Here is a 23,268-nt window from a genome sequence, read left to right on the forward strand (position 1 = left end):
CCAAGGCCTCCTCCTGATAGCAGTCATCACCAATTAGCCAGTGATGTGAGTGAGCCATCCTGGAAGTAGATCCTTCAATCTTAGTCAACAACTCACTACAACCTCATGAGGGACCCTAGGCTAGAACCACCCAGCTAAGCCATGCTAAATTCCTGATCCACGGAAACTGTGAGACAATATTTATTGTTCTTTTAAATTTTGAATAATTTGTTACACAGCCAAAGATAACTAATACAGCTGCCTTAGCCCAAGTTCAGCTCTTGTATTTTATGTATCAAGGAATAGGCGAATTGATGGAAACCATGAAAAGTTCGTGTTTAGTGTGACATGTCAAAAACTGCATCCTGGCTACAGGGTAGGACCATATTGCTTGGGCATTTATGAAACGGGGAAGAAAGATAAGTAGCCAGACTCTAGAGAGGTGGCATCCTGAGAACTTATGGATTCAGCTTTGTGGGAGTGGGCAACACAGCTGGCTGACCTTGAACCAAAGTTTACAGTGCAACTGCTCAGCACCCAGTGATTAGTCCTTAGCATGTCATACCACAAACATAACCCACTTATGTTTATACATGCAGAGACTGAATTTGTTAAAAGAAACGCCAATGGAATGGGCACTTATTTGGGTTCTCCCTATAATGAGTCATTCCCAAAGGGTGCAAGTGGGATTATCTGAAGGGAATAATGGCCCTGGCAGTTTTTAGAGGGAGATGAATTAGATAGGGGTTAAAAATTGCTGAGTTCATAGTTAAACCCAGGTGATTCTCCAGGGTAGGGTACATATCTGGAAAGCAGTGAGTATAGAGAGATTGCTGCATTAGGCTGGGTCTTGGTTGGACTAAGTGACATTGATAGTCCCCTAACCTGTAAGAATATGACTCTATATATTGCTGGGTAGACACGAGTCACAACCCTGACAAGACAGCACATTTATTAGTGGGAACTAGAGTATTCTCAGCCCCTTCTAGGCCTAATATGGCTATTGTTTGGACTCATATGGCAGTCCTGAACTTAGTATCTCTTTCCCATGTCCTATCCCAAATAGAAGCCATGGCTCACCACTGGTTCACCCTATAAATAAATGCACATGTATGCTGCATGACTTTCCAAGAATGCTTGGCTGTTTTCCACCGTTGAATACTTTCATCTCAGCAACATTCAACCAAAGAAATACTTTCCCAAGCAAGAAAGATTTCAGTCTAGTTCATCAAAGGACGCTCTGAGAAACACCTTATCAGTCCTTCTCAGACCAAGACACACATCAGGATCACCTGAAGATTCTGTGAAACATACCCATTCCCAGGCCTATCCTGCCACCCTCTAAGAATTAACTGATAGCAAGTGGCACTCAGCAAGTCCAGGTGATTCTAATGCGCACATAATGTGCTGAGGACCATAGATCTAACTGTATCCAGCGTTTTGCTGCTGCCTGACTCTGTAACTAAGAAAACTAGAATACAAACGATGGTTCTCACCCAAAGCCCAAAGCTGGACAACTGAGTTGTTCAGAAACCAGCTTCAGTTCTTCTGTCATGATATTTGAGAAAAGCTATAAAGCTGCCTATCAGGCTGGGTGCAGTGGCTCACACCTGTCATTCCAGCACTTTCGGAGGCTGAAGCAGGAGGATCTTTTGAACTCAGGAGTTTGAGACTAGCCTGGGCAACATGGTGAAACCCCATCTCTGCTTAAAAAAAAAATAGCCAGGTATGGTGGTGTGTGCACCTGTGGTCCCAGCTACTTGGGAGGCTGAGGTGGGAGGATCGCTTGAGCCCAGGAGGTCAAGGCTGCCATGAGCCATGATCATACCACTGAACTCCAGTCTGGGCAACAGAGTGAGGCCCTGTCTCTAAAAAAAATAAGATAAAGCTGCCTATCAGTCTGCCAAGTAGCTGTGATCCTTTGGTCCTGTCGTTTCTTGGACTTGAAAAGTGTTCAAATTTGGAAAACCTTTTGTGTTTTACTTCCACTACCTGGACAGCCACAGAAGTATACTTGAATGAAAATTATCAAACCCAGCTTTTTTGTCTCAGCATATATTTGAACCTTGGCAAGGCCTTATTTAGAAATACTTTCATTAGAGATTGGAAAAATGACTTCATTATTCCCAGTCATTTCATCCAGGCATCTCTCTGTATTACTTCTTACAACTGCATGTAAATCTAGAACGATCTCAAAAAGTTAAGAAAAAAAACAGGTGATGGGCTGGATTTGGCCTGTTGGTTCTGGTTTTCCAACCCTTGAACTGTAACAGTGTCAGCACTTACTAAACAGCTACAGAAATGAACATTGTATCAGTAAGGTTAAGTGACTGGGGGGTAAGTTGATGTAGAATTCCTCATCCTTTACATTAGGATTGTCCCTCATAATTTACCCAGCTCATTTCACCGCCATGGACCTGTCTGCCACATTGAGAGTCAGACTGGGGTAATGATTAAAAATCAGACAGCCTGGATTTGACTCCTGGCTGCCCCACTATCTAGTTGTGTGACCTTGCGGAAAGTCATGTAACTTCTCTGTGCCTCAGTTTTCTCACCTGTAAAATGGAGCTCTTACGTGTATTAACTCACTGACATCTCACAAGGTAAAGGGCTTGCAACAGTGCCTGACCATTGGAAGCACTATTACAAGCATTTGTGATTATTGCTTCATTGATGCTTAGTATATATAAATTTCAGCAAAGAAGTCTGACCAAGCTTCTCACTGTACTTTTGGAGACTAGCCTGAAAACTGTGGAGCCGGTGATGGGATAGTTGGGGGACTTCTGAATGTCCAGACCTAAACAATCTGATTGATGGCTCTAGGTCAGTGGTTCTCAAAGTGTGATCCCAAACTACCACCAGCAGCAGCAGCATTCCCTAAGAACTTGTCAGAAATGCAAACTCTGGAACCCATCCCAGACCTACTGAATTGAAAACCCTAGGGCTTTGGCCTGGCAATCTCAGTTTCAGCAAGCTGTCTAGATGATTCTGATTCATGTGAAAGTTTGAGAACCACAGCTCTAGGCCAATCTGAAAAGGGTTTCCTTTGCAGTCACCCACAGGATGCTGTCCTTGGTGCTGCCCTGTCCCCACTGTCCTCAAGGTCTCAGTTAAAGATGAGAAAAAGCTGGCTTCTCAAATTGGCAGGTCATCCATGCAAAGCCAGCCTGGAGGAATAATGACACTATTTGATGCTAGAATGTGGACCTGAAATGATCTCCGTAGGTTGGAAGTGCCAGCCAAAATTGTTTTGATTTTTAATAGAGATAGCTTTATTTTTACCTAGGTCAAGTTTCTAACTCAAGTTTCTTGGCATTTTAACTCCTACATGTTCAGTGAGGTTGTCAGTGGTGCTGTGGGTATCCAGGCACTGTGACCCCAGTTCGCACCATAGCATAGGCTGCAGGAACTCAACCAGTAATGGAAGGTTGGCCCTGAGTACAGGAGCAAAGTCTGGCCTACCACCTCTTGGTATTTCGGAATTTGATCACATAGTAAAAAAAAGGGTGCCACACAGGAGAGAAAACTGAATCTGGACTCAGTTATGAAGGGATGGCATTGGGGGTGGTGATGAGGATCAAGAACCATTCTAATGCAGTTGCATTTGCCATCTGTGCTGGTCTAGAGCATTATCAGCTGTTTTGTCTTATCTGGGGCATGAGCTCCTCTTCCTATGTGCTGGGAATCCCTGCCAGCCAGGGGCTCTGACACCAGCTGGGTTGCTGGGGTGGCCTGCTCCTGGCAGCGAAAGCAGGTCTATAATTGGCCCATAATTGGATTGGATTTGGCTCGGAATGACTCCCAGGCTCTCTCTCTCCTGACGGATAATAAGCAGTAAACTTTGTATGTGACCTCGCAGGGTGTCTGGGACACCATTTCTTAGCTGTCAGTGAAAACGAAGAGCTTTCCAGAAGAGTTGACCTTTAGGGCAATGGTTTGGGGGCATCTTGAAGTGAAGTTTTCCCCAGACCCATTTGTTTGCCACCTGATCTTTCTGAAATTAAGACATTTCAACCCAATTTCCAAATCCTGGATCAAATCTGTCCTCTACCATGTGTGTGCATGTATATGCATGTGTGTGTGTATGTGTATGTGGTATGTTTGTATGTGTATAAAGATTACAGTATGACTTTTAAAAATTAAACAAGAAAATAGTAAACAGAGGTAGAAATTGAGATAATGCATTTCCTTTGAAATATATCTATAGATAGAGGTGGGTAGGTTAATCTTGAATATCTTTCCATGTCAGTGACAAAAGTCCTTCTGGGTATAAGCAGAGCCATTATCTGTTCAATTCTGGCCCATGGAATGGATTGTTACTAATCCCCTTCCTGGGCACCTGTTGCAGACTACATGGTGATCCTACTTTTCTGATTGAAAGGGATTACACCCATTTTCTACAGATGGACTTCAATAGGCTTAATTAATAATTAGTCTTAAAATGAACCTTCTCTGGAGGGAGAAGACAATACAACCCACAATCTTCCACCCTTTGTGAAGTTGGAAGTCATGTGAGATTGAACTGCAAAGTCAGTGCCTGCCCTACCTATCTTACAGAACTGTTATGAAGTTCGAAAGAGAGAATGGACATGGAAGGATTTCGGAATTCTTAAAATCAAGAGCAAGGGTTTGTTAATATTATTGCTACTATTATCCCCTAGTTAAAAGATGTGATTTTGCGTATGTTATAAAACTTCCAAATAAACCTGTTTCCTCATTGCCTGGCCTGTATGATGCCCCTTAAGCAGCCATTTCACAAAGTCTCCAGGCTGCCATGTTCTCTGGCACCTGTATTTACTAGTGACTGCCTACCTATTATTGCAACATAGACATAATTTGATTATCAAATTAAATAATGTCAGATAGAGGGAGAAAACACCTCTGCAAGGTAATCATAGCTGGAAATTAAATGTGAAAGGGGCATAACCCAGGACAGGGTGTCATAGAGAAGACACCCAGGGCACTTCTGGACATTGAGATCGACATAGCTCTCATTTTATTTTCTGGACCAGACTCCAATAGTACATAGCCTATGCACAAAAGATTACTAGAAAGGTGAAATGTCTATTTTTGGCCATAAAGCCCATTCAAAATGCTCAGGAAAATGCTGTATAAAGTCCATTGTTTGACTTTTCTTTGAGAGTAGGGCAATGGCAGCTCAACTCTCCAAGTATTTCTTAAGCTGATTCTCTTCAGAGAAAAATCAAATTACAAACGAGATGCATTTGCTAGTTAAAAATTAGGGTGAGAGGAGGGAAATTCCTTGAAGTCTCCAAAACAAAATGAAAATGCTAAAGTGAAATGTTTGTAATTTTGCTGTCTTGAGACAAAGGCCTTGGAAACATGAGCTGCTGCAGGTTTTGAAAACTGGAACTGCAATGCCTCCTCCAGGAGAAAGAGGACAGTTGCAGGTTAGAAATCATCTCATGAACTGGCTCAAGCTCAAAGGATTCAGGTGATTGAGAAAGAGATCCTCCCAGATGTTTGCAAGTGCTTCAATGAGCTCATATTAGTCACAGATAAGATAATTAATGGATTTTAATTTTCGGTGAGCTTTCTTCATATTCGCTGGGGAAATGTGCAGAGCTACTCTTCAGACAGTATTTCACTTAAAAACCAACCAACCAATCAACTCCTAGCCTTGGAAGCAAGGGGCAGAGGGCAGAAGGTATGGGCAGACTGTGAGGACAGCAAAGGGAATGAAGACTTCCTGGAAGCTGCTGTGTACCAGGAGCACCATCTGAGTCAATTCACTATCTTTATGGTGCCTTCTCAAGACTTACATTATTATTCCTATTTATAGATGTGGCTCAGAGTGGTCAGGAAGTTGCCCAAGGTCACTGAATTACTACGTGCCAGAGCTGCAAGTGGAGGACGGGTGTGTCCCACTCTTTCCAGCACATCAAGTGTCCAGTGGCTGCTGTAAGGTGGGCAAATGTGCGCAGAAAGCCTGTCCATGCCACCTGACACAGCCACAGCCCACTCTGCTATGATCGCCCCACTTCTTCTCGCAGAACTCAGATTCCCAACCCTTCTCAGCAGTCAGTACCAATGAAACAGACACAACACTCAAAATGAAAACTGTTTGTCTTTCCTATAAAGTAGGAACACAAAACTGGAAAATAGGACACTGGGATTTTAGACTGGTATTGACCTTGATTCCATTGCTCCTGGGACTCACTGCTAATAGACAGGGGATCTTAAATTAAGTTCATTCTAATGGTAACATTTTGTAGTTTGTAATAGCTCCCATGGTATGCAGAACTTTAGATATACACACTATGTGATTCAGTGCTTCTCAGCCCTGGAACTATCGGTGCCTGTTGTGGGAACTGTCCTGTGTGTTGTAGGGTGTTTAGTACCATCCCTGGTCTCAAGCCCCTGAATGCCAATAGTACCCACCCTGAGGTGTGACAATCAAAAATGTCTTCAAACATTGCTAAATATTCCTCAGGGTGGACAGCAGAATTGCCTCTGGGAGTTAGGTATTTTTCTCATTTTTCAGATGAAGAAACTGAGGCAGAGCAATTATATAAAATCACAAGACAAGGGAATAGCAAAGCCAGGGTATAAACCTATACTTGAATCACTTCTCTTCCACATTTCTTTCAGTGGGATAACTGTTTTCCAACATCCTGTCTAGACTCTTTCTTTGTCACCTGTATTCAAAGGCCGTGCCTTCTCATTTCTTCTTCATTCCTGCTGCAACCACTATGTGCTAATATCCCCTCTCACATCCTTACCCAACTAGACTGTGAGTCCCTTGAGGGATGTTGTCTTGTATCACCTATTTCTAACATAGTAGTGCCTGAAACAGTCAGTGAATAGATGTTCATTTCATAAATGAGTGAATTTATCCAAGCATTTTAATCCTTCCCACTCAAATCCAATTCATGCTGTCAATTTGCATTATGAAGAAGAAGGTTAATTTGGCCAAGGTAAATTCCAACTAGCCCATGTACAAAATGATCAGGCAATGAAAAAAGTCTGAATAGATGGATGATTGAACACTCAGAATTTAATAAACCTGTTGGGGTAGTTTTCAGGAATTAATTGCTGCCTCTGAAACTAAAATGCAGCCATGATTCTTATCATCTGTATCCAAAATTGGGGGATCAGGTAAGAGCTAGGCAGTAAAATATGTATTACTTGTTAAGGATTCTATTACATCGGTGACAGGTGGAAGGAAGTGCCACTATCTTCTAGGGTGGAAGGAAGTGCCACTGTCCTTCCTATAGAAGGCATCCAATGACTTTCTGGCAATAGGACACGCTTGCTTTCGGCTGTTTATCCAGCAGTCCAGATGAATTGTTCTGAGCAACCTTTGTGCCACCTGCCTGGACGAAAGAGACTCCAATCTGTCGACTGCTTAATAGAAATTTCCCTCAGTGAGAAGCCAATTGACTGACCCTGCCTCGGATTAAACCAGCCACCCCCTTGCCATCTGCATAAAGTCCTAGACTAGAGGGTGTGGAATGATCAGTTCACAGGCAGGGAGCAGTGGTAAGGGAGTACAAGTTAAATTTGCAAGTCTTGATTTGCTCCTCGTGATTCCTTCTCCTTCTCAAATGCCACAGCATGTGCAGGGAGTTAAAATGAGCAGCATTGTCACGATGCAGCCAACCCTGATTAGACAGCCTGGAATTCACTTCCCCAGTTTTCTGCGTGGGCTGCACACAGCGTGAGAGGGAATGAGCGAAAAGGCTTCATGGGTCGGAGACTGCTGCACCATGAATGACACAGACTCCTGACAAGCCCTTGCTCATCTGCGGAGCAAAGGCAGGTGGGCTCTGCAGCGGTCTGGTATTGCTCTGCTGCAGTTTTGTCAGCACTGGGCAAAGTCCATGTCATCCCCAGCACTGCCATAATCGGTGTTTTTCTGTCTCCTCTCCTCTCCTTTCCCCTCCTCTCCCTTCCCCTCCTTTCTCTCTCTCTCTCTCTCTCTCTCTCTCTCATACTTTCTCTGATGTTTATGGGCATTAACTCTTCCTTTTTGTCAAAATCCTTAAAAAGAGCAAATTATTTGTGCTTCCATGCAATGTTTTGCCCATTAAACTGTGAACCAGGGTAGATGCTCTGGCATATTTGAATCCCTAATGCCTGATATACTCAGCACCTGGTGCATCTTTTGTGTTTAGTAAATGCTGACTAGCTAAAAGAATGAATATGTGAATGAATAAACAAATGAGCAAACAAAGGAACACATCAACCAACATGCCAGGGTTATGTTTCAGTGTTCGTCTTTGTGACAGTGACAGTTTCTGCAGTCTCTTTAGCCTTTGCTTGCTTTGCACTGACCCAACATGATGAAATATTATTTGCAAAGACTATAGCTAAAAGAACATTTTTTAAGAATGCAGTGGGTGATAGTGATTAAAAGGACTGGCTGTTTAGTGTGACAGATGATGGTTTGCACCTCACCTCTGTGACTTACAATCTGGGTGACCTCGGTCAAGTTGCATAAGCTCTCTTAGCCTTCACTCTCCCATAAACAAAATGAGCATTGTAGTAATACCCCATGCAGTCAGCACAAGGAATGAATGAAATAATGCATGTGAGGTGCAAAATATGGTACCAGGCATATCACAAGCATATAATAAATGGGAATGTTCATGATGACAATAAAAATGATGACATTGATATTGATGCTGGTGACTACTAATGCTTAATGTTAATACTTTAGAAGACTTGATGAGCTGCTGAGATAATCTGCTTTCTGATACATTTGAGATGAAAAAATAACCTATAAAAATAGTTGGGTTTGAGGCAATTCCACATAGACCATATACCATAAATATGTTTAATCTGGCAATTGACAAGAATCATATTTAAGAGTGCTTCATTCCTAAGTCTTAATTACTGTTAAGAGATTATAAATATTGGCAATTAATTACTTTACTCTTTTTACTACTGTCTTAATTTCTGTGACGTGCAATGCATTGATTGCTTGGAAAGAAAAGTCCGCAGCAAGCTGGACCTAACATCAACCTTTCAAGCAGGTAAATCAGGGTTACTCATTCTCAGCAGTACTGACATTTGGGGCTGGATCATTCTTTGTTGTAGGAGGTCATCCTTGGCATTGTGGGATGTTTAATAGCATCCCTGGCCTCTCCTCACTAGAGGACAGTAGCAGCCCACCCCTAGTTGTGACAATTCAAACTGTGTGCAGACATTGCCAGATGTCCCCTGGGAGGAAAAATCCACACCCTCCCCCCATTGAGAACAAATGAGATACAGTAATGAGTTCCATTACATTGAGAGTAGAACAGGTGCCAGGTGTAACTGTCTTTTGGCCCATGGAGATGTGTGTGCCAGTATAGGAAGATCAACAGAATTGGGTTCGGAGTCACCTCTGCTTTCCACCAAGCTGGCTGAAGCAAATGTGCTTCTCTGGTCTCAAGTCTACTCCCTAAAAGCTCTCGCACCAATTCCAATTTCTTCCTGATAATTCACACACTAGACCCTCCAAATCTCTGTTTTAATAGAAACTACACAGGTAGCTTCTGTGTGTTTACTGTTGAGAGGCTCTTAAAGCAACTGCCACAATCAACTCAAAGTCTTCTTGTGTTCACTCTCAAGTCCTCTACACCCACACAGACTGTAACCAGGGTCTAAAACGAGAGTTTTGCCAGCCAGGAAAACAAATGAACAAGACCTTGATACAGTTCAGAATCACTGCAGAACCTGTCTTTATCCTAACCAAGTGAAGATCAGGAAGAATTTAAAAAGAGCATCACAAATCAAAAGAAATGTGGCTTCACTAGAGAATGAAAAATATCAGCATAAAACCATTTCCTTCAGAGAAAGTGAATAGAGCTCTGTAATTGGGTCAAAGCAGGGAACATTTCAAAAATGAGGACAAAAAATTTCCACAAACCACAGAGAAGACATTTGGAGAAGTGTGTTTAAGTCTAGTTCTATGTGAAACAATAAATCAGTCCTCTGTCTTCTGGCAAAAGGAAAAGGTTATGAAATCATGATAAGTCAAAGACTATGAGAAATAAATCATCCTAATTCTGAAGGCTGCAAAGCAACATGAAAACTAATCTTGTGATAAAATGTAAAGTGGAAAAAGCAAGATACAAAACTATACAAGTGCTACAAATGATGCTATATAAGAAAAATATATAAGAACCAGTTCCTATTTACTGAGTAATTACCCATCCCAGGTACTGTGCCTGGAGATACTTTTAAAAATACATCTCCCTAACCCTTCACAACTACTGATTGAGAGAGGTGCCATTTTCTGCTTTTATCAAACAAGAAAATAGAGGCATAGAGCGCAAAGTTGCAAACGTAGAAGGAAATGAGACCAAGTATTCACAACCCCAGATCAACATATTGTTAGCAACTTGGTTGTATTGCATCCCAGAAGTAAACCCAGAGGAAAAGACTAGAAGGGGAAATACCAAAGTCAGTATTTTGCTAAAATGGTGATCTACTGGGCAATCATTTTTTATTTCCCAGTCTCTGTTACATTGTTATAGTGTTTATACAAATAGATTTATTACATTTATTATTCCTTACCATTTGAAAGGAATGATATTTCCATTCATGCATCAATTTAATCATAAGTTTACTATAAGATGATAAAGGGCATGTTTCCCAAATATGGAATAGGTGCTAATATTGGTTTGATTGGTTGGTTATGGGATTTGAGATCTTTTTTAATATAGTCATTTATAACTGTAAACTTTCCTCTAAGTACTGCTTTCATTGCATCTTATAAATTTGGGTATGCTGTATTTTTGTTTTCATTCGCCTCAAAGTATTAATATTTTTAAATGTACCTTGTGATTTCTCCTTTGACTCATTGGTTATTTAGAAGCATGTTGTTTAAGTTCCATAAGTTGTGAATTTCCCAAACTTCCTTCTGTTATTGATTTCTAATTTCATTCCATTATGGTCATAGAACATACTTTGTATGATTTCAATCCTTTTAAATTTGAGACTTATTTCATGGCCTAACATATGGTCTGTCCTGGACAATGTTCCATGTACACTTGAGAAGAATGTGTACACATGTACTCTGCTGTTGTTGGGCAGTGTTTTATATGTGTGTATATATACATATCCATACACTATACATATAATATATATACACACATATTGTGTATGTGTGTATGTGTATATATACACATTATGTGTATATGTGTATATATACACATTATGTGTGTATGTGTATATATACACATTATGTGTGTATGTGTATATATACACATTATGTGTGTATGTGTATATATACACATTATGTGTATATGTGTATATAGACACATTATGTGTATATGTGTATATATACATTGTGTATATGTGTATATATACACATTATGTGTATATGTGTATATATACACATTATGTGTATATGTGTATATGTACACATTTATGTGTATATGTACATGTACACATTTATGTGTATACGTGTATATGTACACATTAGTGTGTATATGTGTATATGTACACATTGGTGTGTATATGTGTATATGTACACATTGGTGTGTATATGTGTATATGTACACATACATAATGTATATATACACATTATATATATATATGTTAGGTCTAGTTAGTTTATGGTGTTGTTCTTGTCTTATATTTCCTTGTTGATCATTTGTCTAGTTATTCTAGACATTATGGAAAATGGGATATTGAATTCCCCAATTATTATCATTAGATTGTCTGTTTCTTCCTTCATTTGTGTTGGTTTTTGCTTCATGTGTTTTGGGGGTCTGTTGTTATGTACTAAATGCACTTTTTAATCAGTTTTCTGGGTATATCAATTTGCCCTTCTTCCAACACTCTCAGAATTAGCCCTTGAGTCAGTAGGAATGATGGTGATGCATGTTTAACATTTAAGAGTAATGAGCGCCTTATGTTCTCCCGTATCAGAGATGACAACTCTCTGGATGACAGGTTGGTAAATATGTCTTATCTAGACGTGGATGTTATTTGAAAAATAAAGCCAAAGAATTCTTGAATACTAAGTTTTCTTCTGGTTTACACGTCTTTCTCCTCTTTTGAGGAATATGAGACAAACTTGACATTGTCCTTAATTTTTTAGTTTCCCAGAGGAATACAATCAATTATTTAAAGTCAAATTTCTGGGCCCATTACTGATTTTGGTCAACAATGTTAACTATGGACCTTTTGAGAGAAGCTAGTCTTTCTTTTAAAGTGGTAAGCTCCCTAAGATTACAAGGACTTGGAATGTCTACATTTCTAAGTGATCCCAGACTTGCTGTGGTCAGGGCACCGGCAACATCCTCCAGACTTGCCCTGTGTGCCTAATATGTATCATGTGAATTGCAGCCTTTAAAGGAGCTATGCGATAGCATCATAAGGAAGATGTAAACAAGAAAACCAATACATTACAATTCAGTAAGTTTGTGACAGGATAAACAGAAGATGCTAGGGATGGGGCAGAGTGCTGGAGGAAGAGGACTCTTATGGACTGCATGTTTGTGTCCCTCCCCCAAATTCATATGTTGAAGCCTTAATCCTCAATGTGATAATATTAGGAGGTGGGGCCTTTGAGAGGTAATTAGGTTTAGATGAGGTCATGATTGTGGGGTCCCCATGATAGAATTAGCACCCTTATAAGAAGAGGAAGAGACATCAAAGGACACAGCAAGAATATGGCCATCTGCAAGCCAGGAAGAGAACCCTCACCAAAACCCAACAATACTGACATCCTCATCTCTGACTTTCAGCTCCAGAATGGTGAGAAATAAATGTCTGCTGTTTTAGCTACCCAGTCTATGGTATTTTGTTATAGCAGACCGAGCAGACTAAGATAAGGGCACACCTCCCCCAAAAGGGCATTATAAAGATTCTTTTCAAATCTACAAAATCCAAAATCAGGGATGGCTAGCTGATGTGGGGTATGAGATAGAGACTAACTTGAAATTATGAGGCTGTGTATGGGTACAAAGGAACTGCAGATCATTCCAACTCATTCTCATTTACTGCCCTACAGCAGTGTTTCTCAAAGTATGGTCCAAGGCCCACTGGTTGACCTCAAAAGACTTCTCGATACAAAAACACAAGTGCTTTCTTCAGTTCCTAATGATGAATGGGGATTAATTCCATAGATTCTCACGTCTATACACAACCAAAACCTACTAAGTGAGCTATCAAGAATCACTAAAATTTTGCATTTTTCTCAAACCTTAGTTTAGTATACAATCATGAAGTCTGACTGCCACACATGTGGCCATGCTGCAATGTCCAACACAGACAGAAGGGATTCTTGAAACTTCAGAAGGAGAATTTCTTTTTAGAGCTTCATCAGTTCCAAGGCTTTCAATTGCGACTTTCTCGGTGCTCATTAGCATCATTGTAGAATTATTCTTAGGTTTTACCTTTGCTAATCATTTCTTTTTCTTGTAATTGATGCATCATTACCACTTTGATACTTATTTTGTTCCTCTTCAATTCTTTGATATCACTGAGTTCTTTTACCACTGGAAAAAGAGATGAGATGGTGTAGGCAGGCTGTGGGGTTTTATTTTGTTATGCTCCAAAAGTTTAAGACGTAGTGCCTAGAGGAACTCTTTGGTCTCACTAGACTGGTATAATTATTAACAATACCCTGGACACTCCATTTGTCCAGAGGTGATCTCTGAGCCTCTGTTTAAACCATTCCATTCCCACTGCCTCTTTGAAATTATCCCTGACCCCAAATCATACCTTAGCCCCTCAAAAGTCATAACATTATCTCTGCTGCCTAGTTGTTAGTGGGTCATAAACAGCCTTGGGATATCTTTAATAATTAAGCTGCTATCTAATTCTTGAATTGTTAGCTACCTTTTGAAGTATTTTATCTTTCCATCAAGACTTAAGTATCCTGAGAGCAGGGACCAAGTTTTATATCTATACATTTTACTACAGAAAGAAGAAAGTACCCATGGTATAGAAGCTAGTTTCAAGGGTTCTTTACTGAGTACCTATGCTCTGATCTAAGGGTCGGGAACAAACAGAAATGGACACAAAGTCTGTTTGAACACCAGCCCAGAGCGGTTCTGCAGGTTCCCCAGACCTTTGTCCATGAAGCCTGAGGTGGTATCTGCTACAACTGTAAGCAAACAAGCTGACAGTGGTTTCTGATAGTGGCCCTGCAGGATTCCTGATAATGCAGCAAACAAGCAGGATTGGAAGTACTGGAGGACACCTGGTTTCTAGATTTTGCCACTGGTCCTGCCTCTTCATCTGGTTCTTGGACTTTCTTAAGTCACCATCTGGCTACCTTAAATCACAGCCAGGAGGATTCCAAAATTTTTGTGGCTGAACATCCTACCTTCCCTGTACCATGCCAGTTCCAGCCTGGACTGGGGCCCCATTTGGGACACTCCTGTGTCTTTTGGCTTTGACTTGGTATGTGCTGTCTCTATATTGCCTGGTCTGGTTCCGGTTTGGGTCTAGGCCCCCACTCCTTTTCCATAAGCCATGATTTCTGGTGCCCAACGGGGTAGTCACTGGCCTTTCTGATTCTTGTTCTGTAATGTTTTTAATTGATTTCTGTGAACAATTCTATCCATGACACAGGGCATGGAAAGAACCTGAAATCCCACATAAAAGGAGGCACTGATCTTGGCTAGAATGAGATGCTAACCTGTCTTATGTGTCTAAAGTACTGTAATAGTTATAATATTATGTGGACCTTGCGCCTTGTGGTTTTCACTGTGTTTGACACTATGGACATGATGGACTTATTCAATCTTCAAACAATGATCTGTTTGATCAAATAACTGGACAACACAGGGTGAGGGTGGGTGACAAAGTGGTGACCCAAGAAGAAAAAAAGTCAATCCAACCAGTGAAGGGTTAAGTGATGGCTGGTCCAGGGTATTTACTGCTTATGAGTTCACTGAATCTATCAATGTTAAGAAATGTTCTCCTTCTGCGACCACAGACTATGACTACTGAAGTCTCGAAATCTCAAAATATCTGCAGGAGAAAAATAAGTCAAAAGCAAAACAGCTTGCTACAAAAAGTAAAGATCATTCCTTGGCTTAAAACAATGACTGTACTCATTTGGAATTCAGATCAATTACCCTGACAACTTAGATTTTCACATTACTGTAAGAATAAGGAAAAATAGGTCTCTCTGAGTGGTTTTACATTAGAATTTGTTAAGGAGAGAAGAATCATTAAAGTCTTCTCTGAGAAAATAAAGTAACAAAAATGTGTTCTGGATATTCTGGTACATTTTCAATATTTGATTGAGTTGTTATTCTTCCTTGTTCCCTGTAATCACACAGCCAAGGCTACTGAATCAACCCCACTGCTGAGTAACACTGCAAGATCCTCTCTAAGCTCATTTTAAAACCGCATTCCTCTGAATCTTCAAAACCAAATTCTTCTGGAACTGGAACTGAGGTTAAATTTAGGTCAACATGGTTTTCATAAAAGTAAAAACCTTTAAAGTTTGCATTAAAAATTCATGTGTCCAACTGAACAGCCTTGGTTGGGTGATGATAATAAATATTACCAAAAGTTAAGTTCCCCTCTCCAGGCTTTCTAACAAGGAAGTTCTGAAGCTTCATCCCTACCATATTGAAAGATTTCATCTCAACTTGGCAACACAAGCAGGACTGAGTGTGACACTCAGTCATCAATTTGTTCCATTCTGTCATCAGTAGCAACAAGTGCATGTAGCCACATGTCAGGTTAGTTCCTGCTCACATCAATTTGTCCCCATCCAGGTTCCTGGGATTCAGTCTATGGTCATAGATCCACTCTGTTTTACTCTTACTCCTGTGCTCTTTTATGTAACTGTGCTGAAAACACCAGATACTATTGTTTTATTTTAACTCAAAACGGCTCCTCTCTTTCTCTAACTATAAAATATTTTCGGCTGAACTAACTTGCAAACATCCTAGTAAGTCAGTGTAAGTGTAACACAAATAACACAGCCACAATGCACTGGACTGTCTGACAGAACATTCTGTTCCTCATTCTGTCTAGAGGAGAAGACACAGCGGGGCCCTATCCGCCCCACTGCTTGCCTCTGCCATCCAGTCAGAAGATTTCACCCCAACACCAACAGAAAGCATGCAATCCATCTGTAAGGTGTGGTGGGAGGAAGGGATTGAAGCAATATAACAAGTAGGTGATAGCACTAACTTTGAAGGCAGACTCCATTTTTAGAATACATGATAGGTGGGGAAACTCAGTCTCTCTAAGACTCATCTCAAAAATGAGAAAAATAATTGAGTATCATGAGGCTTAAAAGAAACAATGGACATAATGCTCTTCACACAGTATCTTGCTCATGGTAAGTGATGAATAAATGTTTCTAGTGTGCAGCATGTAGTGAACACTCAATAAATATTGATTGAATGAATGGGTGAGTGACCAAATGAATGAATGGACAATCAACCAGATAAAACCTGTTTTATGTTCCTAATACAGATTCCTCTCCTCTAGACTTAAATTTCTGCTTAAGAAATGGAATAGATTGTACATTGCGGGCTTAGTAATGTTGGAAAAGGGTAGATTTGCTCCCAGGGTCTCCTAGGAGAAAGAGTGATGACTTGGGCCAATTCCACACTCCCCTGCTGGCAGAATTCCCATACCAGTCCACAGGAGCCAGGTGGAGGGTTGTCTGAACCCTCACCAGGGGATCATTATTGAACAGATGCAATTAAAATAAAAATAAGGTCACAAGCCCTGCTTGCAGTGCCTTGTAAGGCAGCATACAAGTTTTGAGCTACCCTTAACCTCATCCACACCTAGAGTCGTTATGGCATCCTCTTGGTCTGCCTTACACACACCTGGGTTACTTGATTAAAGGACTGAACTCCTGGGTCTCTGCCTCTTTATACTCCCAAACTTGTTCAGTTCCTTGATCCTCTGATCCTCTAGCTCATGAATAGTTTGTTGCTTTTTGTGATACCTGGGTGAGGAAACTGAAGCATGGAGTGAGGGAGGGCTCCCTGGACCTCAAGATGAAAACCTCAAGGCCTTTTCCCAAGCATCTTTCCTCTCCCAACTTCATCCTTCCACAACTAAGAAGGATGATCAGAAAGAGAATGGCAGGCTAACATCTTCAATGGATCTATGACTGGTGATGGAATAAGACAGGCCCAAAAACTTGGCTTAACCAGAAAACTGCACCAGAAATACTGACTTAAATTGAAGGCACCTGGTATTTAATGAACTCTTGTAGAATTCCAGATTTCTTCTGTGGAAGGCTTCCTTAAACCATTTTACAGAGGACTTTTTGAGACAAAGAAGATAGTTTTTCACTCACCTTTTTTCTTCCTACTACTGTTCAGCTTTGGGGACATATTTTAGTTCACTTTTAATATTCTGGATTTCCGATAGATTGACTGCAGGTCCTGGAAGTTTCTTCGCTCCTGGAATTGGCTTCTTCTCCTCATCTGAGGTGGGAGGAACACCCTGAAGAGCAAGGAGAAGAAATCCAACTCACCAAAGATCACATTTGATCTCTTTGGGCCATAAGCATGAACCAGAAAAAAAAAAATTAAAGTAACAATGATGTCAAAGTGTGATTCTAGCAGAGTGACTGTCCCTTGTGTTGTTGAGACAGCCTTAGAGTTTCAATAAAATCTCCTAAAGTTTGTTGTGAAGTGTGGAATAAAGTTGGAAGAAGAAAACAAGTAATTTCCACATAACTTAGAAAACACTAGAGTATGTTCAACTTCTGATAACTAACAAAAATTACTACTAGTTCAAAGGATTTGTGTTTCCAAGAGAAGCATCTTACAAGATTGACTTTAATTTGTAATCATACAATTATAATATGCCTGACAGCAAAGATTTGTACAATGTTAGAGGATGGGATGCATAAACAAACTGAAACAAACATAAGCAAAACCTGTTTGAATATGGGCACGACAAGACAGAGTGGCAGAGGAAGCCCAGCTCTCTCCTGCTTTGGGAAGTATTTTAAATTTCCTATCATTGAATGTTATATTTTTGTTGCAACTTTAGGGCAGGACCCACATCCTATCCTTTCTTGTGGCATTTCCAGTGTCTGTCACAGAGGTGCACGCGCATACTTGTTGACTGTTGTTTATTTGGATCAATCCCAAGAATGTGCCATAATGAAAATCTATGCCTCTATGTACATACACCAAACACACATACAATGGTAACTATAAAACAACATCAGTTGCTGTGTGTGGCTCCGAGAACTTCAGAAACTCATTTATACAGAAAAAAAAAAAAGTTGATTATTAGCCCATTCCTTCTATTTGCTAGAGGTGGTGTGTAGGGGAGGATATGTTCTCTGTGGCCCCAGGGAAAGGTGTTGGAGGAACATTTGATCACCGTGGCAGCCTTGAGAACGCGCCTCTCGGATCAGTTTACTGCAGAGAGGATAATTGAATGAGGGCTCCAGCTGCTTCACATTGAAATCCAGCCATCCATCACCACGCTGAGGTCACACTTCCCACGGCTGCTTGTAGCCAATGACTGAGTGCGACAGGAATTCTAAGGCGGGCCCATTCCTGGGAGACTTGGGACTCCTCTGCGGAGCGACTTCACCTGGAGAACTTGCCTCAGTACGGCACTGAAGTCTGAGATGCTTCCACCCAACCCTCTATCCCTCTCTCCCTCCCAGCCTCAGGCAACTCCCTCCCGTTTTTCCTTACAAGTGTTTTCCCCAGCAAGTATCTTTGGGTCAGTTTCCTGAAGGACCCAAACTAACACAGACTGGCGCAGATCTCCATCTGCTTGGCCAACAACTGGGTGAACCAATACAGTTCCCGGGAAAAGAAATAAGTAACTGCATGTTTGCCTCTCACCAGAGAGGGTGGGCCCTATGCCCTATGCCCCGCCTCCACCCCACCCTTACCCTCAACCCCCACCAGCAGCCCTGTCATTTGGGTATTAAAGCTGATGGTGTGTGTTAATCCCTGTCTGGATCCTATGTCTAGTTCTCAAATTGGTTAGAACCTAAAGGAAGAAAGTATTCAAGCTTCCCCAAACTCTAACAAATTACTTAGTAGTCACGTCCTTTATAGAAATGTTTTTAAATTGTTTATCGGAGGGGATGAGTAGACATAAAATATCGAGGTGCTGTTCTTCTACTAAGGGCTAATGGCTTTTTCTACAGTCATTTTCTTTAAATCTGGTACAGTGCTGATGAAATAGCTAACGTTTCACCCAAACAAAATGATAAAGTATTTCAATGTAGACTATACCTGCTGTAAATATCTGGAAAATACTGTTTCCCTGGGTCAGTGTACAGAGCCCTAGAATCAGCTGTTTTTTGTCATGCACACACATTTATCACTTATAAATGTAGATTTAGAAGCAATAATTAAAACTGTAAAGCATCCACTTGGAGGACTAGATATTCCAAAATGTTCTTTGCTATGCTTTCAGAAAGAATTTTTTAACAAGGCTATAAAGTGCTGTGTGTGTGTGTATGTGTTTTATATATGTGTAGTGGTGAAATGAAAAATGTTTCCTCACTTATAAATGTTTCCACGGCTGTTAGGTGGGTAGACCTTAATAAAGAAGCATGAAAGAGAAAAATGTTTCCAATTCCTTCTGTTAAGTTCCTGGATAAGTCACATTTACTGACTTTGTAACATCAAAATGTTCTATATTGGCACATTTAACACATTAAAGCCAATGTCTGTACTTACATGTTTATATGCAAAAATTTTTGCAGTGAGCATTTGCAGATTAATAACAATATTTAATAGGCACCTTCCTCTCTACTTATTAAAACTTCAATGCATTGTGTTTCTTTATTTATCAACATAAGACTTTCACCACTTGATTTGGTAAAGTCACATATAATGGGAAATTATAATTCAATATATTTAGTAATTAGACATGATACTGACTCAGGAAGAAGGGGGTTAATGGTGCATTTTCTTAAATGAAACTTCTCTCATCTTTTAAAAACATAACAGGAATCAGATTCCATTTATTTTATGAATTTGTAATTGTAAGAATTATAGTAAGTTAAGGCATAAACAAACAGGGTTCCAGATGGCCCCATTTGGCTAATAAATATGTCCTTTTTTAATTTTGTAAGTGGATATTTGAATGAAGAAGGGACATGAAAGACATTCTTTGGCTTAGATAAAGAGAGTGTAAAAGAAGGCTTATCAGCCACAGCAGCATTCTCAGTTTCAGGAATGGCTGTTGTGAAGGGAAATGTTTCCCTTGGGGGTCACAGGGTATTTGTAAAACTTGGCAAAACAGTGAAACATATTCAAGTGATCTCACTTTCATCTCCCTCATTATTGCCAGATATCCTACTGAGTTTTTCCCTAAACTCTCCTGTGTGGGACAATACAATCTGGCCTGCTCATTCATGCTCAAACACCAAAGACTTAATAATAATGGCACACTGTTAACTGTTCTAAGTTACATGTACTAACTCATTTAATCCTCACCTCAACCATAGAAATCTGGTACTATTATCATCCCTGTCTTACAGTTGAGAAGGCTCAGGCACAGAAGGGCTAAGAAACTTGCCCCAAGGCCACACAGCTGGGAAGTGGCTAGACCAGAATTAAATGTTTGCATTTTGTAAAGGAGCCAGGTGGAGAGGGAAATAATTAACAGAAAATCCCAACCTGCTATTTTGTGGCTTAATAATGATAGTATTTCAGTCAAAAGAGAGATGTGGGAAGCTTAGTAGAGGCTTGTCAATACCCTTCAAATCAAGCAAGCAGCTGATTGTCTTACGCAAAAGACCAGCCCTGTTTATTAACATTTGGCTGTAAGGCCTCAGTGTTGGGCACATGCCCATCTGTGGCTGGGCCAAGCAGATAGAGGGTGTACTCCAGCTCTGTGAGCAGAGCAAAGGTCTTACCAGAAACCATAGGTGGGCCAAAGACAGGGTCAGTGCTCACAGGCCTTGGCAGACAGCCAAAGACTCATTCTGGCTTCCTGCTGGGGAACATCCTCTTCACATCTGAGAGGGTGTCAGGATCAAAAGTCCTTCTGAGTTTAGATGGGGAACCTCCTGAATGTGATAGAGGTTATCTGTTTTGTTCAAAGATGGTATGTTATGATCTTGATACAGTAATTATCCTCATGCAAGGCTAGGCAACGAACGAATTTTAAGTCTACAAAATTAAGCAATTCCAAGTTTGCAAACTAGATGATAATGATAGTAAATGTGGATATATATGTTATTTCAAATCCAAATTTTATTTTCCCATTCAAACTATGCCTTAAAATGTGGCTGGGGCCTGAAGCTAATTGACAAAATCCTACTTAACCCACCCTGTGGCCAAGCCAAGCTGTCTGATTACTCCCCTCACAATGTTGTCTTCATAAGAAACTTAATCTGAGGTCCAGGCCAGAGACTGAGTCATTAGATCCCACTCCCTCCCTAAGACTGCACAAATCCTGAGAGTTTATTTCTGCTTTTATGGTAAAGAAATACCATCACTAGCGCCACCCTTCTGCCCAATGAGCTCTATGAGAAAGGTATGGTACAGTTCAAGAAACACTCCATCTGTTGGACAATAAGTTGTTACAAAAAAAAAGGAAGAAAGACAAAAAACAGAAACATCCCTGGGGTCTTTGTATCTTTGTGGATACATCACTAGCTCCATCCTATGAAAAATACTAGTTGGCCATTTGTATATGTGGCTAATTATAAAGTAGGTGTTCACACACCAAGCTGTATCAGTTCTTGTCTATTTTAGAATGCACTGCAACCAACAGATTAGATACAAGGCAAGAGAGAGCAAAGTCCTTCCCCAGTCCCCTGAGACACTTGTGTGGAGGAAAGTACCAGTTGGACAAAGAAGAACCAGGGGCCATCTGTACCACAGGTGGAAAATGAAATGTGAGCCTCCAAAACAGCTGTTACATCAGTCAATTTAGTGAGAAAAGTGGGTCAAACTACTTTCTGACTGATTGCCATGGTAGTGACAGACACAGTTTAAGAGGAAGCACAGGAAGCAAAGAAAAATCTAATTACAGATAAATGAAGGTATAGAAGAATTCCACCGCCGTCCCTTTTACCTCCCCATGCCTTTTCCTTACAACATGCAAAAACAATAGGCCCAGGAGTGCTTCATGAAAATTGGATAATTACATCAATTGATGAAAAATAGTTTATGGAATACCTACTAGACTATGCCATGTCCATTATATCATGCCCTCGCAGTGACCCTCTGAGGAATGGAGGTGATCCTATTTTGCAGACACAGACTCTGAAATACTTGGCCTAAGTCCCAGATGGAGACCTCATGATCATGAGTTAACTCGATGGCAAAGTTAACAGCAACAGAACTTGAGATTATGTAACCATAAAAGCAGGGTAGGGCCAGGTTTTTCCAACTTGTATGTTCAAAATTTGTATTCATCAAGAGTGACTTAGTGGCTGCAATTCCAGCACTTGATGATATCACTCAAATACTCCCCATCTCCTCCTTTCAAAAATTATCTTTCTACTGATAGGAGACTGGAACCACTAATTTAGGACGACATCAGGAATATTCACAGGAAAAAAAGGTTACAAGCAGGACAAAGTTGTATTAGGAACCTTTGAAATGGTAATAGATATTCTTTTGGGACAAATACCAAAAATGTCACTTGGTAAACTTAAAAAGCCTTTTTACCCTTTTAAAAAGATGAAATACAGTTTGCTATGCCTTGTGGCTTTATTTGATTCCATTTTCCATGTCTTGTGCTAATAAAATGTTCCAAAACCTTCACTATCTTTTTTGAGAATCAGACCTTCCAGGTTTCAGCAGAAAAGTTACAATTGGGTAAGAAATATAAACATCTGAGGAAGAAACTCTTCCCTATTTATGGCATTCATTATTAATTTTAGCCTCCAATTTAGCAGATCGGGTACTTGAATTTGGGGGAGAAGTAAAGAATTAGAAAGAGGAAAAAATACAGAAATGGAGGCTTGATAGACTCCCTTGCAAAGTCCCCTTTTCAAAGGAAACATTTAGAGATTGAGTTTTTGTTTGTTTGTTGTTTATTTGAATCCCCAAATAATTTAATGTGCTTACTTTCTGCATTCTCACTTATCAGAGGCTGTACTAAATATTATTACATCCTGCTCAGTTGGATAAAAGATCCCAAGTGAAAACTTACCAATCTAGTGACTACTGCTAGACGAAAAACTTCTCAGAGGCTTTATCCTCCCCACCACACACACGTGCACACACACACGCATACACACACACAATCAATCAATCAAACAATCAGTTAATCAGTCAATCAACAGACTGGAAGTTAAACTCAGTACCTTCAAGTAATGGTGCCAGGTACAGTACTTAAATTTGGCTGAAGGGAAGGGAGGAGGCAGTGCGTTTCAGGGCTGACTGA

The 23,268-nt window shown here is 40.4% G+C and overlaps 1 protein-coding gene across 2 annotated transcripts in view; it reads right to left on the bottom strand.

The window, feature by feature from the left end:
* The window catches only part of SMPX (small muscle protein X-linked), a 52,285-nt gene that overhangs the window by 14,331 nt on the left and 14,686 nt on the right, over nt 1–23,268 (bottom strand). The window contains exons 4-5 of one of the 2 annotated variants that reach the window (XM_008972970.5): nt 17,231–17,379; nt 11,477–13,439 (exon numbers count right to left, since the gene is read on the bottom strand). In XM_008972970.5, the coding sequence (XP_008971218.1) occupies nt 17,245–17,379 (135 nt within the window). In that variant the 3' untranslated portion in view covers nt 11,477–13,439; nt 17,231–17,244. Of the gene's footprint in view, nt 1–11,476; nt 13,440–17,230; nt 17,380–23,268 lie in introns of those variants that run through there. The other variant, XM_034950162.4, reaches the window with a different exon arrangement.

This window comes from Pan paniscus, chromosome X, assembly GCF_029289425.2.
Source record: "Pan paniscus chromosome X, NHGRI_mPanPan1-v2.0_pri, whole genome shotgun sequence".
NCBI lineage: Eukaryota > Metazoa > Chordata > Mammalia > Primates > Hominidae > Pan > Pan paniscus.